This window comes from Carassius gibelio, chromosome A23, assembly GCF_023724105.1.
Source record: "Carassius gibelio isolate Cgi1373 ecotype wild population from Czech Republic chromosome A23, carGib1.2-hapl.c, whole genome shotgun sequence".
Taxonomy (NCBI): Eukaryota; Metazoa; Chordata; class Actinopteri; order Cypriniformes; family Cyprinidae; genus Carassius; species Carassius gibelio.
The window spans coordinates 25,214,772-25,231,000 of record NC_068393.1 but is presented as its reverse complement, the minus strand read 5'-3'; the positions used below and the strand labels follow the sequence as shown (position 1 = coordinate 25,231,000).

General features: G+C 36.8%; 3 protein-coding genes across 3 annotated transcripts in view; all 3 read left to right on the top strand.

Moving 5' to 3' along the window:
* The window catches only part of LOC127944178 (C-type mannose receptor 2-like), a 44,051-nt gene extending 37,741 nt beyond the window's left edge, over positions 1-6,310 (top strand). Inside the window, exon 6 of the transcript XR_008150292.1 lies at positions 5,797-6,310. The gene's annotated coding sequence lies outside the window, so the exon portion shown is untranslated. The remainder of the gene's footprint in view (positions 1-5,796) is intronic.
* Positions 1,553-5,253, top strand: LOC127944176 (C-type mannose receptor 2-like). Its single transcript, XM_052540003.1, has 5 exons — positions 1,553-1,560; positions 2,168-2,206; positions 2,387-2,785; positions 3,088-3,441; positions 4,842-5,253. The coding sequence occupies exons 2-5, from the start codon at positions 2,170-2,172 to the stop codon at positions 5,207-5,209; spliced, it is 1,158 nt and encodes a 385-aa protein (XP_052395963.1). The 5' UTR covers positions 1,553-1,560; positions 2,168-2,169; the 3' UTR covers positions 5,210-5,253.
* Positions 6,311-8,838: 2,528 nt separating the features above from the next.
* The window catches only part of LOC127944177 (C-type mannose receptor 2-like), a 159,923-nt gene continuing 152,532 nt past the window's right edge, over positions 8,839-16,229 (top strand). The window contains exon 1 of the mRNA XM_052540004.1: positions 8,839-8,846. The gene's annotated coding sequence lies outside the window, so the exon portion shown is untranslated. The remainder of the gene's footprint in view (positions 8,847-16,229) is intronic.

Sequence of the window (16,229 nt, the reverse complement as noted above, 5' to 3'; positions counted from 1 at the left end):
ATTACTAAAATTTTATTATTATTAAAAAATAATAATAACCAGAAATATACTTCGAATCAAGAGTCAAGAACCATTTCTGTCAGAAGCGTCCGATTCGAGATCCGAGGAGCTGATGATACTGCCCATGTGTGATTGACCGTGAAACACATTGACTCACAGAGCGTCTGAACCGAACTGATTCTTTTGGTGATTGATTCTGAACTGATTCTGTGCCAGTGTTATGAGCGCGGGTAAATCGAAGACTTGAATCAAGGGAAAAGAAGTACTGGTGATCAGACAACCGATGCAACCGGTTCTTGACTCGAGAACGAGTCAATCTTTCGTTCATTATCTGGCTCGGCTCGGTGTTCATCTCTCTCTTCACAGCAGTTCAGTCAGTGTACTGTTTGAGTACATGAATTACTCCGGGATATTGGTTTGTTTGAACTCGGAGGGAGTGTCAGCCACATTAAAAAAGTAAACAGTTTAAGTCATTTGTGGATTAATGCGTATTGGAGACGCGAACCGTTTAAAACGATTCAGTTTTAAATTTCAACTGGTTGAAGAAGATCCGGTTACATCGAATGATTCGTTCACAAACGGCTTTGTTCTGAACTCTCTCACAACAGACACGGAAGAAAAGACAATGCTGAATAAAGACATAGTTTTTGCTATTTTTTTGACAAAATGTATTTTCAAAGCATCAACAAATTCTAATTGACCCTCTGATGTCACATGGACTACTGTGATGATGTTTTTCTTAACTTTCTGGACATGGATAGTAGACCGTACACACAGCTTCAATGGAGGGACTGAGAGCTCTCGGACTAAATCTAAAATATCGTAAACTGTGTTCAGAAGATGAACGGAGGTCTCACGGGTTTGGAAAGACATGAGGATGAGTTATTAATGACATAATGTTGATTTTTGGGTGAACTAACCCTTTAAGAATTGCATATTTGTATTACGTTTTCTTAAATCAAATGTTTAAATATTAAAATGAACTGTCAAAATCAATATGCATTGATTTGCATACATTTCAAGAACAGAAATCTGAATCCAGACTCATAATTATTGCCTGATTTTGTTTTCATATTAGAGTTAAAGGTTTTTGCAGAGGGGATTCTGGAGTTCTCTTTTTATCACTCCATAAATCAGAAAATACTGTCAACAGACAGAAAACAAATATTTTCACCATGTTTAGGAGTAAAATGTTACATAAATCAGTGTGAATGAAATATGAACAAACCCCTCTATACACACCTTCAGAATACAGAAAGGAATTAAACTCTCAGTTTTGGTTTGTGTAAGAGATGCTGAAGTGGAGAAAAAACTTTTAAATATATGAATTGAAATCTACAGACGCAAATAAACAAAGTGCAATAAATGAAAAACTTTAAAGTGTATTTTAGATATTCAGGCAAGAAACGAGGAAATAAACCTGAAAAAAAAGAGATATACATCACAGAAGGGAGTTTTTCTGTCCAGGAAATTGAAAGCTGGGAGGAGCAGAAAGAGACGTTGACTGATATCAGTCTGTGACACAAACACACAATCACTCCTGAAGCACAGCATCTACAGGTAAGAAACTCTGAGTTAAGATGTGATTAGCAGTGGTGCTTATATAACATTATACTAAAGTAATAACTGTTTTACTGCTTAACGTTTGTGTGGTTTTTGGAAAACAATGTAATAAAAATGCATTTACAGTAATACATTTACTACAATACTGCAAAATCTGATCTCAATGTCTGTATATGCCGCATAAAACAGTACAATGTAAAAACTGATCATAATTTCACAAATACAACACAACAAACAACAAATACAAAAATCTTAAACTGGTTATTGGTATGTTCCCTTAATGTACAGTGAAAACTGTTATAAATCCAACATGACATTTCTTGTCATTTTACAGTACTTTTCTTGTTAACTATATCACTTTATCTGTGTTTAAAGTGTGTTTATCAGTATATTATAAAGGTTAAAACAGAATTTAGTACTTCAACAGGTTGGTATATTAACATTATATCAGTTAATGAAATACTTTGCATGTAAGTGTTAACTTCATGTGTGTATTTATAGCTGAAGTAGAGTCTAATAAGCAATGATAAAGTAGAAATGCCATGATCTGATGTTCTGGATCTAGTCAGATGTTTCTTGAGACTGATTTGTGTTTTTCTCTCAGAAATGGAGAGAATCACATGTATGTCTCTTCTGCTCACAGGTGAGTGAGTGCTTGACTAGTTCTAGTGTTGATAGTTAGTGTTAGTGCTGCTGACCGTGTTCAAGTGTGTTTGAATGAGTGTGTAATGTGTGTGTTGTTGAGGAGATTGAATAAAATACTAAGATACTCCACTACTGTACTAGCACTTCTTGTCTTGAATGTGAATGTGTCTCTCCTCAGCTGTGGTCAGTTCTTCTGCACGAGCTCCGCGTCAGTATCACTTTGTGAATCAGAAGAAGAGCTGGACTGAAGCTCAGAGTTACTGCAGAGAGAAATACACAGATCTGGTCACTATCAGTGACATGCAAGAACAGAATGACATTGAACAGGCCATAAAGAGAGTGAACAGCAATGCTGACCGTGTCTGGATTGGACTGAAGAACTCATGGATATGGTCTCTGAGTGACCCTGCCTTCTACAGAGGAAATGAGTCTCAGTACAGGAACTGGGGAACAGAACAACCAAATGGAGATGGAGACTGTATTTACATGGAATGTAAGTGTGGAAATGCGAATGATCATAAAGGACAGTGGCATGATGTAGACTGTAGTACAACAAGGCCTTTCATCTGCTATAATGGTGAGTTCAGCTGTATGTTTAATATCTAATGAACTCTGCACTATTACTGAACCAAACTGAAAACAACTTGAATCAATCTGTATTTTGTATAATGTGCTACAAACTCTCAGCGAAATGTGCTAAAAGACCATATTAAGTATTTTCACATCCAGTAGTAATATTTTTTTTTTTTTTTTGACTGATGAAAAACAATTAAATGTGTGGATTTTCTCTTTGTTCTTGCTTAATGAAAATAGAAAGTTTTTTATTTTATGTTTAAATTCTCTACATCAATTTCAGACAAATGTCTTTCTGTTTTAAAGGCAGCAGTAAAGGATTCATCATTGTACAGGAGCAAAAGAGCTGGACTGAAGCTCAGAAATACTGCAGAGAGAGACACACAGATCTGGCCAGCGTGAGGAATCAGACTGAGAATGAAGAGATTCAGAAGATCATAGACCAAAACATAACTTCATGTAATAAAGATACTCAAGTCTGGATCGGTCTGCACAGACTCTGGGTTTGGTCAGATAACAGCACCTCTACATTCACACACTGGAAATCTAATAGACCCGCATCCAGAAACACTAATCACGATGACTGTGCATTGATTGATCGCCAAGGCATATGGACAGATGAGGAGTGTTCAGAAGAGCATCCCTTTGTGTGTTATGATGGTGAGTGATCAATCCTCTGAGCTGCTGTACGTCTACATGTCAAACTACAGAAACTCTCTCATTATTACAGAAGAAGTTCAATGAGCCCACTATAACTTCACGTGTGTTCCTGTTATTATAGATTATATATTATAGATATAATGTGAATTCGCTCATCACTTTCTCTCCTTCATGTTGTTCCAAACTTTTAAGACTTCAGTTAATCTTCAAAACACAAACGAATATATTTTTCATTTGAGAAACCTGCACTGTAAAAAAAAAAAAAAAATGTAATTTTACGTAATTTTTTTTTTTACAGTGTGAGAGATTTAAAAATGTAACCATAACTTACAAGATCCAAACAGATTATAAGGAGAATCCATGTGAATCAAGAGTTTTAAGTTGAATAATGACATTATTGAGTCAGACAGTAGAGCTGTGAATACCTGATTTTAACTTGTTTGTGATTGACTAACTTTACACAGTTATTGAACCAAACTGAATCAACACTGAACTGGGCCGGGTTTCCTGATAACGTTTGATCTTAGCGCTTAAAAAAGTTTTTTACGAGTCATTTTATGATCGTTCGTTATTGTTTCACGTGCATTTCCCAAAAATGCACTTAACACAGTCACACGTAGCTGTGCTTTTAGTGATACTTAGGAGTCGCTGTCCGTTTGTAAAGTGCTGAAATGTCATCTTATAGAATGGCTCGTAATTGTAGTACACAAACGTTTATTGATGTTAACCTAATGCTGCGTTCCAGACAGACAACTTGAATACAACTATAAAATAATACAAAATTATATTATATAATATTATATTATAGTGTATAATATTATACTTTACATAATAATATATTGAGAGACGTTATTTGCGGGTCCAATAAAAGTCATTGACTATTTTTTTTTTTCATCTTTGAAGCATTTCCTACATTTGAAAAATAAAATAGGGCCCTTAGTGTTTGATTCATATGGATTTGGTTTTTGACGCCTTTATTACTTTCTGGATCTTCTAAATCTGGCTACCTGGACTTTCAATGGAGGAACAGAAACATCTCAGGCTTCATTAATAATATCTTCATGCTTTTCATCTCTGTTTTGAAGATTAACCAAAGTCTTAGAGGTCTGGAACCTCGTGAGAAAAACTTTTCATTTTTCATATGGTTCAAGTAAGATTTCTCATTGTCATTTATTTTTTCTTGATGTACTAAAATAACTAAAGCTAAAAACATACTACTACTACTACTACTACTAATAATAAAGTATATATAAATATATACAAATTAATTCAAAATAAATTCAAAATATTGATAAAAACTATTTTAATATCTCAATAATACTAAAATAGCACTGGCTCCTGTATTTCACAGTTAAATGTTTTGTAACCTGATTTTCTTGCTGATCTGTTTGTGTTTCCAGATAATCTGGTTCTGGTCCGAGAGAATAAGACGTGGACTGAAGCTCTGAGACGCTGCAGAAACATGGACATGGACCTGGTGTCGGTGGATTCGGATCAGATGCAGCGATGGGTGAAGATCTTGTTGATGAAAGTGAGTGCCTCCTCCGCTCACGTGTGGCTGGGTCTGCGTCACTCCTGCACAGTGGGGATCTGGTTCTGGGTCAACGGTCAGACCGTGTGCTACGATCAGTGGGCTTCTGGTTATGACATCGGACTGGACGAATGTGATCAGACGGTGAGATCCGGAGCCATTCGGACCCGTGATAATCACTGGATCAGCCTTCCTGAAACTGAAGAAATCAACTTCATCTGCATCAAGTACATGTGATCCAGATTACAATCAGATTACTAATATTCATACATATAAAATACGGTATACATGAACATGAACATACATGAAATGCCAATAATACAATTACTGGTTACTTTTAATTGATGACAAATTAACAAAATGAAACTAAATTGTTCAAGTAATCAGAAAGTATTCAGAATACATTACTTAAAATTTGTATTTGTATCTAGTTTTGTAACCAGTAACAAATATAATATAATATAATATAATATAATATAATATAATATAATATAATATAATATAATATAATATAATATAATATAATATACCCTCTGTGTGTCAGTCAAATAACAGATTATGAAGATTCATTCAAGCCATTTGGACTCAATTCAAGTAAAATCAATTCAATTCCAGTTAATCTGTAAAGCCGTTTTTCATTATATCTGTTACTTCAAAGCAGCTTCACAGAAAATGTACATTGCATTGTTAGATTTGGGAAGTTTTCTGTTCTCAGACTCAAATGATCTCCATTTAAAGTCTTTTCATGTCTATTTGAACTTCTCTCATGTTTAAATTTGTTTAAGGTCAGTTACTGAATATGATTCAGTTTCATGACTCATGAGGAGATGGGGACAAACATTTATGTGGGTTTCGTTTTTTCAGTTTGCTTTATTATTGTGTTTTATTGCGTAATATTTAGTACTAAGCACTTACATTTACTTTTCTGGAACTGATATGTTCCGCAAACTCCATCTAAAATAAATATTTTCTGTATTTTATCCTCTGTTTTAGCTAGTTTCCTAAATGGACAATATATGGAAGATGCTTTTATATATTTGTCATGTTTAGTTTTATTTTCATGGACTTTTAGTTTGCATCTCATTGTTTCCTTGGTCGTCATGGTTTCTAAGTATGTGCTCATTTGTAACCATAGTTACTGATTATGTTGCCCACCTGTGTCTTATTTCTTTCTTTCATGATGTGTATTTATACTCCTCACACTCTGCATTATTGACTGTTAACATTGTTGGCTCAATAACAAATTGTGTGTGATGTTGTTTTGTGTAAAATTATCTACAATGAATATATGTAAGAATAAACATATAAACGTAATTATATTATAAAAGGATAAATATTGATTGAGTGACTTCATGGAATATTTGCATCATATTTGAACATCAGCAGAAGCATTTAAATGAAGTGATGAAGGTTAAAATGTGATTACAATAGTGCTTATTGATACTTGATACTTATGTTACACATACACTGAAAAAAAAATTAATAATTGAATTTACTAATTTTTTTTATGTTAAGAGGTTGCAATCAATTTATTTTAGCTATATTTACGTAAAGAAATGTTGCTGAAAGTTAATCAACTAAATTAATTAATTTAAATATAGCTAAAATAAATTGATTGTAACCACTTAACATAAATTGTTTTTAGTAAATTCAATGAATACATTTTTTTTTCAGTGTACATACAATGCTGCCAAAAAAAACCTCTTAGAAACAATTTTAAAACAAAAATTAAAAAAGACAAATGGTTTTTGAATTATATTTAAAAATATCAAAACAAATGGCAATTAAGTGAAATACAGCAGAAACATCCCAAACATGAAGTTTGTTTGGAACTGAAATATTTATGCTATGATATATTTATCTTAGTGTTAAGTTATTTTAGTACAAGTAAAATTAAACAGATATGAGAAATGTTGCCTTGGCAACTAGCTAAAATAATTAGATTTTATATTTCTAACAAGTTCTGAAAAAACATGTTTTTGCATATTTGACCTGAAAAGTGCTCCTGGTTTCCTGGTTTACTCGTGTATGTGTTTTACTATCATCATCATCATTTTGAGGAAGAACGGCACACATTCAAATTCAGTCCTGAAGATTCAATCTGTCCGTATCTGATGATTCATCCCTGAGGAACACTGGGACATTTATGACTATTTTCTGCATAAAAACAAGAAGAACGATATGTAAATTAAACAAGGAAAAACACAGACACGAGAATCTGGAGATAAACAGAGACAGGGAATACAAAAATAATATCCATGTTTATTAAACAATTACTAAAATTGTATTATTATAAAAAAATAATAATAACCAGAAATATATGTGTGCCCTTTCGGACCTCATTGAATCAAGAGTCAAGAACCATTTCTGTCAGACGCGTCCGATTCGAGACCCGAGGAGCTGATGATACTGCGCATGTGTGATTCAGCGTGAAGCAGACCGACTCACAGAGCGTCTGAACCGAACTGATTCTTTTGGTGATTGATTCTGAACTGATTCTGTGTTAATGTTATGAGCGCAGGTAAACCAAAGACTTGAATCAAGGGAAAAGAAGTACTGGTGATCAGACAACCGATGCAACCGGTTCTTGACTCGAGAACGAGTCAATCTTTCGTTCATTATCTGTCTCGGCTCGGTGTTCATCTTCAGTTCTCTCTTCACAGCAGTTCAGTCAGTCACTGTTTGAGTACATGAATTACTCCGGGATATTGGTTTGTTTGAACTCAGAGGGAGTGTCAGCAACATTAAAAAAGTTAACAGTTTAAGTCATTTGTGGATTAATGCGTATTGGAGACGCGAACCATTTAAAACGATTCAGTTCGATTTGGTGAACTTGTTGAAGAAGATCCGGTTACATCGAATGATTCGTTCGTGAACCGGATATCACAAACTGCTTTGTTCTGAACTCTCTCACACAACAGACACGGAAGAGAAGACCATGCTGAATAAAGTCGTAGTTTTTGCTATTTTTGGACCAAAAATGTATTTTCGAAGCTTCAACAAATTCTAACTGCCCCTCTGATGTCACATGGACTACTTTGATGATGTTTTTCTTCTCTTTCTGGACATGGACAGTAGACCTTACACACAGCTTCAATGGAGGGACTGTGAGATCTCAGACTAAATCTAAAATATCTTAAACTGTGTTCAGAAGATGAACGGAGGTCTCACGGGTTTGGAACAACATGAGGATGAGTTATTAATGACATAATGTCGATTTTTGGGTGAACTAACCCTTTAAGCATTGCATATTTGTATTAAGTTTTCTTAAATCAAATGTTTAAATATGAAAATGAACTGTCAAAATCAATATGCACTGATTTGCATACATTTCCAGAACAGAAATCTGAATCCAGACTCATAATTATTGCTTGATTTTGTTTTCATATTAGAGTTAAAGGTTTTTGCAGATGGGATTCTGGATTTCTCTTTTTATCGCTCCATAAATCAGAAAATACTGTCAACAGACAGAAAACAAATATTTTCACCATGTTTAGGAGTAAAATGTTACATAAATCAGTGTGAATGAAATATGAACAAACCCCTCTATACACACCTTCAGAATACAGAAAGGAATTAAACTCTAAGTTTTGGTGTGTGTAAGAGATGCTGAAGTGGAGAAAAAACTTTTAAATATATGAATTTGAAATCTACAGACGCAAATAAACAAAGTGCAATGAATGAAAAACTTTAAAGTGTATTTTAGATATTCAGGCAAGAAACGAGGAAATAAACCTGAAAAAGACAGATATAAACCACAGAAGGGAGTTTTTCTGTCCAGGAAATTGAAAGCTGGGAGGAGCAGAAAGAGACGTTGACTGATATCAGTCTGTGACACAAACACACAATCACTCCTGAAGCACAGCATCTACAGGTAAGAAACTCTGAGTTAAGATGTGATTAGCAGTGGTGCTTATATAACATTATACTAAAGTAATAACTGTTTTACTGCTTAACGTTTGTGTGGTTTTTGGAAAACAATGTAATAAAAATGCATTTACAGTAATACATTTACTACAATACTGCAAAATCTGATCTCAGTGTCTGTATGTGCCGCATAAAACAGTACACTGTAAAAACTGACCATAATTTCACAAATAAAACATCTAAAATCTTGTGATGAAAACCTGTTAAACTTGTTAATGGTATGTTCCACTAAAATACAGTGAAAACTGTTATAAATCTAACATTTCTTGTCATTTTACAGTACTTGTCTTGTTAACTATATCACTTTATCTGTGTTTAAGGTGGTTGTCAGTGTATGATAAAGGCAAAAACAGAATTTAGTACTTCAGCAGGTTGGTATATTAACATTATATCAGTTAATGAAATACTTTGCATGTAAGTGTTAACTTCATGTGTGTATTTATAGCTGAAGTAGAGTCAAATAAGCAATGATAAAGTAGAAATGGCATGATCTGATGTTCTGGATCTGGTCAGATGTTTCTTGAGACTGATTTGTGTTTTTCTCTCAGAAATGGAGAGAATCACATGTATGTCTCTTCTGCTCACAGGTGAGTGAGTGCTTGACTAGTTCTAGTGTTGATAGTTAGTGTTAGTGCTGCTGACCGTGTTCAAGTGTGTTTGAATGAGTGTGTAATGTGTGTGTTGTTGAGGAGATTGAGTAAAATACTAAGATACTCCACTACTGTACTAGCACTTCTTGTCTTGAATGTGAATGTGTCTCTCCTCAGCTGTGGTCAGTTCTTCTGCACGAGCTCCGCGTCAGTATCACTTTGTGAATCAGAACCTGAACTGGACTGAAGCTCAGAGTTACTGCAGAGAGAAATACACAGATCTGGTCACTATCAGTGACATACAAGAACAGAATGACATTGAACAGACCATAAAGAGAGTGAACAGCAATGCTGACCGTGTCTGGATTGGACTGAGGAGCACAGACTCATGGATATGGTCTCTGAGTGACCCTGCCTTCTACAGAGAACACGAGTCTCAGTACAGGAACTGGGGACGATCACAACCAAATGGAGATGGAGACTGTATTTACATGAACTGTGGGAATGATCATAAAGTACAGTGGCATGATGTAGACTGTAGTACAACAATGCAATTAATCTGCTATAATGGTGAGTTCAGCTGTAAGTGATCATAACACTCAGAAATGTGCTCAAAACATACTGTTTTTATGTCAAATAGTAATATATTCTTTTGTTTTTGGTAAATGAGAGCAGAAAGAACTAATGTATTTTCCTTTTTTAATTAATTCCACTAGGAACATGATTCACTCAAATGTCTTTCTGTTTTAAAGGCAGCAGTAAAGGATTCATCTCTGTACAAGAGAAAAAGAACTGGACTGAAGCTCAGAAATACTGCAGAGAGAGTCACACAGATCTGGCCAGCGTGAGGAATCAGACTGAGAATGAAGAGATTCAGAACATGTTAACAGGTAATCAAGTCTGGATCGGTCTGCACAGACTCTGGGTTTGGTCAGATAACAGCACCTCCACATTCAAACACTGGAAACCTAATAATAATAACAACAATCGTGAGACCTGCACATTGATTGTTATCAGTGATGAAGGACAATGGACAGATGAGAAGTGTTCAGAAGAGCATCCCTTTGTGTGTTATGATGGTGAGTAGATCAATCCTCTGAGCTGCTGTACGTCTACATGTCAGTGTATTGTACTGTAATGTCATGTTGCAATCAAACTTTGGTAGTTTATGTTGTCTCACCGTTGGCATCATCTGAGGTCCTCTGAGGGGTTGGCGTCATCTCCTCTCAGGATCCAGACTGAAGCTTGTGTAAATCCTAGTTGGGCAGAAACAGAGATCCTGATTGTATCCTGATTTTCTTGCTCATCTGTTTGTGTTTCCAGAGAAGCTGGTTCTGGTCCGAGAGAATAAGACGTGGACTGAAGCTCTGAGACGCTGCAGAAACATGGACATGGACCTGGTGTCGGTGGATTCGGAGCAGATGCAGCAGCGGGTGATGAATGTGACCTCGAGCGCTCTCTCTGATCACGTGTGGCTGGGTCTGCGTCACTCCTGCAAACTGGGACTCTGGTTCTGGGTCAAAAGTCATACCATGTGCTACGATCAGTGGGCTTCTGATTATGACATCGGACTGGACGAATGTGATCAGACGGTGAGATCCGGAGCCATTCGGACCAGTGATAATCACTGGATCAGCCTTCCTGAAACTGAAGAAAACAACTTCATCTGCATCAAGTACATGTGATCCAGATTACTCTATCAGATTACTAACATGAAGTAATTGTGATGAGATTATATAATATTTAAAATGCCCATAATCAGATACCTGTTAAATATTGATCTTATTGATTACATATTCAGACAATGGCAGTAAATTATTTATGATCATAAAAAGTACTCAGAATACAATACTAATAATCTGTAATCTCATAGATTGTTTCTAAAAAAGTTTTAGTCATGTAATTTGGAATCCTTAATGGACTAAAATGATTTAAGTAATCACCCACTGTGTGTGAGTCAAATAATTACAAATTCAGTCAAGCCGTTTGGACTCAAATGAGTCAATTCAATTCGATTCAGTTCAATTCGATTCAATTCAATTAATTTCCATATTTGAATATTCAATTAAATATTTGCTTTTTCACAATACACATTTCAAAGCAGCTGCACAGAAAATGTATATTTCATTGTTAGAATTAGGAAGTTTCTTGTTATTTGAACTCAAATGATCTCCATTTATAGTCTAATGTCTATTTGAACTTCTATAATGTTTTCACTTGTTTAAGTTCGGTTATATGATTCACTTTCATGACTCATGAGGTGATGGATACAAATATTTACTGTGTTTCCTTTCATTTTGCATTATTATTGTTTTTGTTTGTTTGTTTAGCACATATTATTTACTACTTACTACTTATATTTACTTTTTTGTTGAATCAATAGGCTAAGCAAACTCCATCTAAGATGGCTTAAATATGTTTATATATAATCATATAAATGTAAATACATACATGCAATTTAATGAAAATGATTCTGTATTTTAACCTCTGCTTTTGCTTGTTTCATACAGAGTTCCTAAATGGAAACTGTGATGCAAAATACTTATAGAATTACATGTGAGATCATATTTCACTGCTTTTGCATTTCTCCCTTCACTCAGACAAAACATGAAAGCATTCAAATATAATTTTTTCTTCTATCTCATATGTTTTCCATCACCATTTGCATTTAGGGACTTTCCTAATCCAGCTTTCTAATAAACATGATGTTGTGGAGTATGACTATTTTTGTCTCACTGAAAATGATTGTGATGTTTCTCATTTGTAAGTTACTTTGTATAAAACAATCTACAAAGAATGCATGCAAACATAAATGGATTAATGTAATATTAAAATAGTGCTTATTGATACTCCAATATTGCGACAAATTACAGTATCTACAAATATATACAAAAGCAAAAAGCAAAAAAAAAACTTAGAAGCTGTTGCTGTTGATTCTGTGAATTGGGGTTGGCACCTGAGCCCATTAATCACCTAAATTGCCAGTCTACTGGAAATACCTGTGTTCGTGCCTTGGATGCTGTTCATGAGATCACCAATTGACCGGGGAGAGTCAGTCTTTGGTTTTGGACTCTTTGGTTGTGTTGTATTTTGTTACTCTTTTCATTTTCACTTCAACACTACATTACATTTCACACCTGAATCTTGCTTTACACACTGACCTTATTGACGAATACAGAAATACTGTTATTTTCTTTAATTGTTTTCATTCTATCATTTAATGTTGTCTTATTTTGTAATTAAATAAATATTACTTTGAGCCTATAGTTTGGTTTTTGTGTGTCCCTTGTTTTGTTGCTTTCCTTGAGCCAAGGGTCGTAACAAATTGGGGGCTCGTCCTTGCTTAGGTTATTTGATTGCATTGATTATTTTTGGACAAACGAAATTGATTTGTACCAAAGTCAATTTGTTCACCGTGTGAAATCACCAGTTGGTAAGTACATGTGCATTATTATTATTTTTTTGAACGTGATTTTTCTCTGATAGGTATAGCGGCATGTTTCTTTTGAGACGTGTCGGATTTGTTATTTTTGTGTAGTGTTGCGGTGAAAGTGGGAAGTAGTAATTATCTCGGGAGCACATCCGTGGTGTTGAAGGCATCGCTGGTTTGACCAGTTGCGTTTTTCACCCAGCGGGCTATAGTACATAAATACCCCCCACCGATAATCGCATGAAGACTAGGGTTGAGTTAGGTAGAGGTACTGGAAAGGTAGAGGGAAAACTCTCGTTATTTGATTGCACTGTGCTTATTAAATTATTCTGGTAATTTTTAGCATGGTTGATATTGATGAGTTAGGAGTTAGTTCACCTTCCCATTAATTTTTGGACAGGTGTACTAAAGAGCAATTATTAAGTATTGCCGAACGTTATGAAATTTTGATTAAAGATAAAAGGCTCAAAGAAAATGTTAAAATAGCTTTGAAAATGTAGTTGATCGAAAAAGGTTTATTAGACACTGAGATGAAGGAATTTGACGATTCGTGTGACAGAGAGACACGGGGAGAGCGAGAGATCCAATAGCAGGTATTTATTCAAACAAGGGTAATCCAAAAATCGTTGTCAAAACAAGCCAGGGTCAAAACCAAACAATCAGTCCAAAACAAAACAAACAAAAGAAAAAAGGAGGGAACTGGAAAAGAATGCAACGGGAACTCGGAGGACGAGAAGACTAAGGAGAAACTCGGAATACGAGAAGACGAAGGGGAATCTCAGATGACGAGAATGCTGCATACACGAAGGGTAAGGACTCCATAGAAACAAAAGGAAAAGACTGGAATATATAGAGAGACTAATGACACTAGAGTGCCTGCACCTGGTGCAATTAGTAAGCCCACTAGTGGACACCCAGGGAAACAGAGACTAGACAGCGTGACATTACCCCTTCCTCCACGGAGCAGCTGCCAGATGCTCGACCCGAACCCAAGGGAAAACCAAAGACACAAAGAGACCAGGAGGGAGATGGAGCGGCGGAGGATCAGGGGGACGGACGGAGGGCCAGATGAAATGGTAAAACAGAGACAAGAGGACCAGGTAGAATGGGGAAACAGAGACAAGAGAAGTGCAACACAAAACAAGGAGTCCTGGAGGGTGATGGACCAGCGGAGGATCAGGGGAAGGGACGGAGGGCCAGGTCCTTAGAGGGAAACTGAACGAGAGACACAGACAAGAAACCCAGGAGGGAGGTGGAACGGCAGAGGATCAGGGGGAGGGACGGAGGGCCAGGTCCATAGGAGGAAACAGAAAGAAAGACACAGACTGAAAAATAACAAAAAATAAACACAAAAACACAAGTCCAAGAAGGATGCCCACCAGGGCGGAGCAGAAGACCACCACATCCGTGCGGCCGGACCAACAGGAGGACAAGTCTGGTTGAGTAAGTCTGAAACATAGAACATGAACATGTTGGGGTAGCCTCCGTGGCCACAACAGGAACAGTCGGGTGCTCAGAGAGTTCGACTGAAACATGATGAGTCTGTGGAAGTTCCGCAGAGGCGAGGAGAGACTCTGGTAGTTCATCAGAGACGTGGAGAGGCTCGAGTAGTTCCACAGAGAAGTGACGAAACTCTGGTAATCCCATGGTGTTTATACTGGATTCCAGAAGATCGGTGCTGACTTGACTCTGCTCATGAAGATTATTGGTGACTTGCATTTGTTCATGAAGATCATTGGTGACTTGTATTTGGTCATGAAGATCAATGGTGACTTGCATTTGTTCATGAAGATCATTGGTGACTTGTATTTGGTCATGAAGATCAATGGTGACTTGCCTTTGTTCATGAAGAACCCCGGTGACTTGACTCTGTCCTTGAAGATCACCAGTGACTTGACTCTGTCCTTGAAGATCACCAGTGACTTGACTCTGTCCTTGAAGATCACCAGTGACTTGACTCTGTCCTTGAAGATCACCAGTGACTTGACTCTGTCCTTGAAGATCACCAGTGATTTGACTCGGTCCTTGAAGATCACCAGTGACTTGACTCTGTCCTTGAAGATCACCAGTGACTTGACTCTGTCCTTGAAGATCACCAGTGACTTGACTCTGTCCTTGAAGATCACCAGTGACTTGACTCTGTCCTTGAAGATCAACTGTGACTAGCCTTGTCTCTGGAAGGTCCATGGTAACTAGCCCTGACTCTGGAAGGTCAATGGTGACTAGTCCTGACTCTGGAAGGTCAACGGTGACTAGTCCTGACTCTGGAAGGTCAACGGTGACTAGTCCTGATTCTGGAAGGTCAACGGTGACTAGTCCTGATTCTGGAGGGTCCATTAGCACCTGACTCGACTCTGGAGGGTTCACGAGCCCCTGACTCAACTCTGGAAGGTCAACAAGAACTAACCCTGACTCTGAAGGGTCAACAGTGACTGACCCTGACTCTGGGCAGTCGATGGTGACTAACCCTGACTCTGGAGGGTCCACGAGCACCTGACTCGACTCTGGAGGGTCAACTGGAACATGACTCAACTCTGGAAAGTCAACGGGCACCTGACTCGACTCTGGAAGGTCAACAGGAATCTGACTTGATTCTGGAGGATCAACTAGAACGTGAGTCGACTCTGGATGGTCAACAGGAACCTCACTCAACTCTGGAGGGTCAACCGGAACCTGACTCAACTCTGGAGGGTCAACGGGAACCTGACTCAACTCTGGAGAGCCCACTGTAGCTGCCATCCTCTGCAGTGCAGTGTAGAGGATTTAGGAAAGGAACAGTGAACTGACTCCTCTTTGGATTAACTTTTTCAGAGTGCTGTTCTTCCAGTAGAGGAGTGTAACGTTGCCCGTGTATTTTTCGTTCACAATGGAGTGTTGTTGAGAAAATGGAGTCCTCACAAAGATTTCGTTGGGGGTCCTGTTTTTCAAGTAGTTGTTCCTACTAAGTTTCGACAAATGATCGAAATTGTGCATGATCAATTAGGTCACCCGGGGGTGCATAAGACTTTTGATCGCCTGTTGCGATATTTCTTTTGGCCGCGTTTAAAACGAGATGCCTCTGTTTATATTAAGGGATGTAAAACCTGCTAGTTAACCCCTTACTAGTAACCCCCCTTTTTTGGCATGGAGACCGAAATTACATACCCAAAATAAAAAGGTTTCTGCTCATGATTCTTTCTCACTAGATCAACATTTGTTCATAAAGCTGACACTTTAAAGTTTACTGTTCAGGAATCAGAATCACTCAGACTTATATGATAATAGAGATATATAAGCTCAAACATAAAAACAAAAATAAAAATATTAAAAA

Excerpts from the sequence above, each read along its gene's own strand:
- LOC127944176 (XM_052540003.1), top strand. The coding sequence starts at position 2,170 with ATGGAGAGAATCACATGTATGTCTCTTCTGCTCACAG. Across the intron at positions 2,207-2,386 it reads TATGTCTCTTCTGCTCACAG|CTGTGGTCAGTTCTTCTGCA; the intron begins GTGAGTGAGTGC and ends GTCTCTCCTCAG. Across the intron at positions 3,442-4,841 it reads TCCCTTTGTGTGTTATGATG|ATAATCTGGTTCTGGTCCGA; the intron begins GTGAGTGATCAA and ends TTGTGTTTCCAG.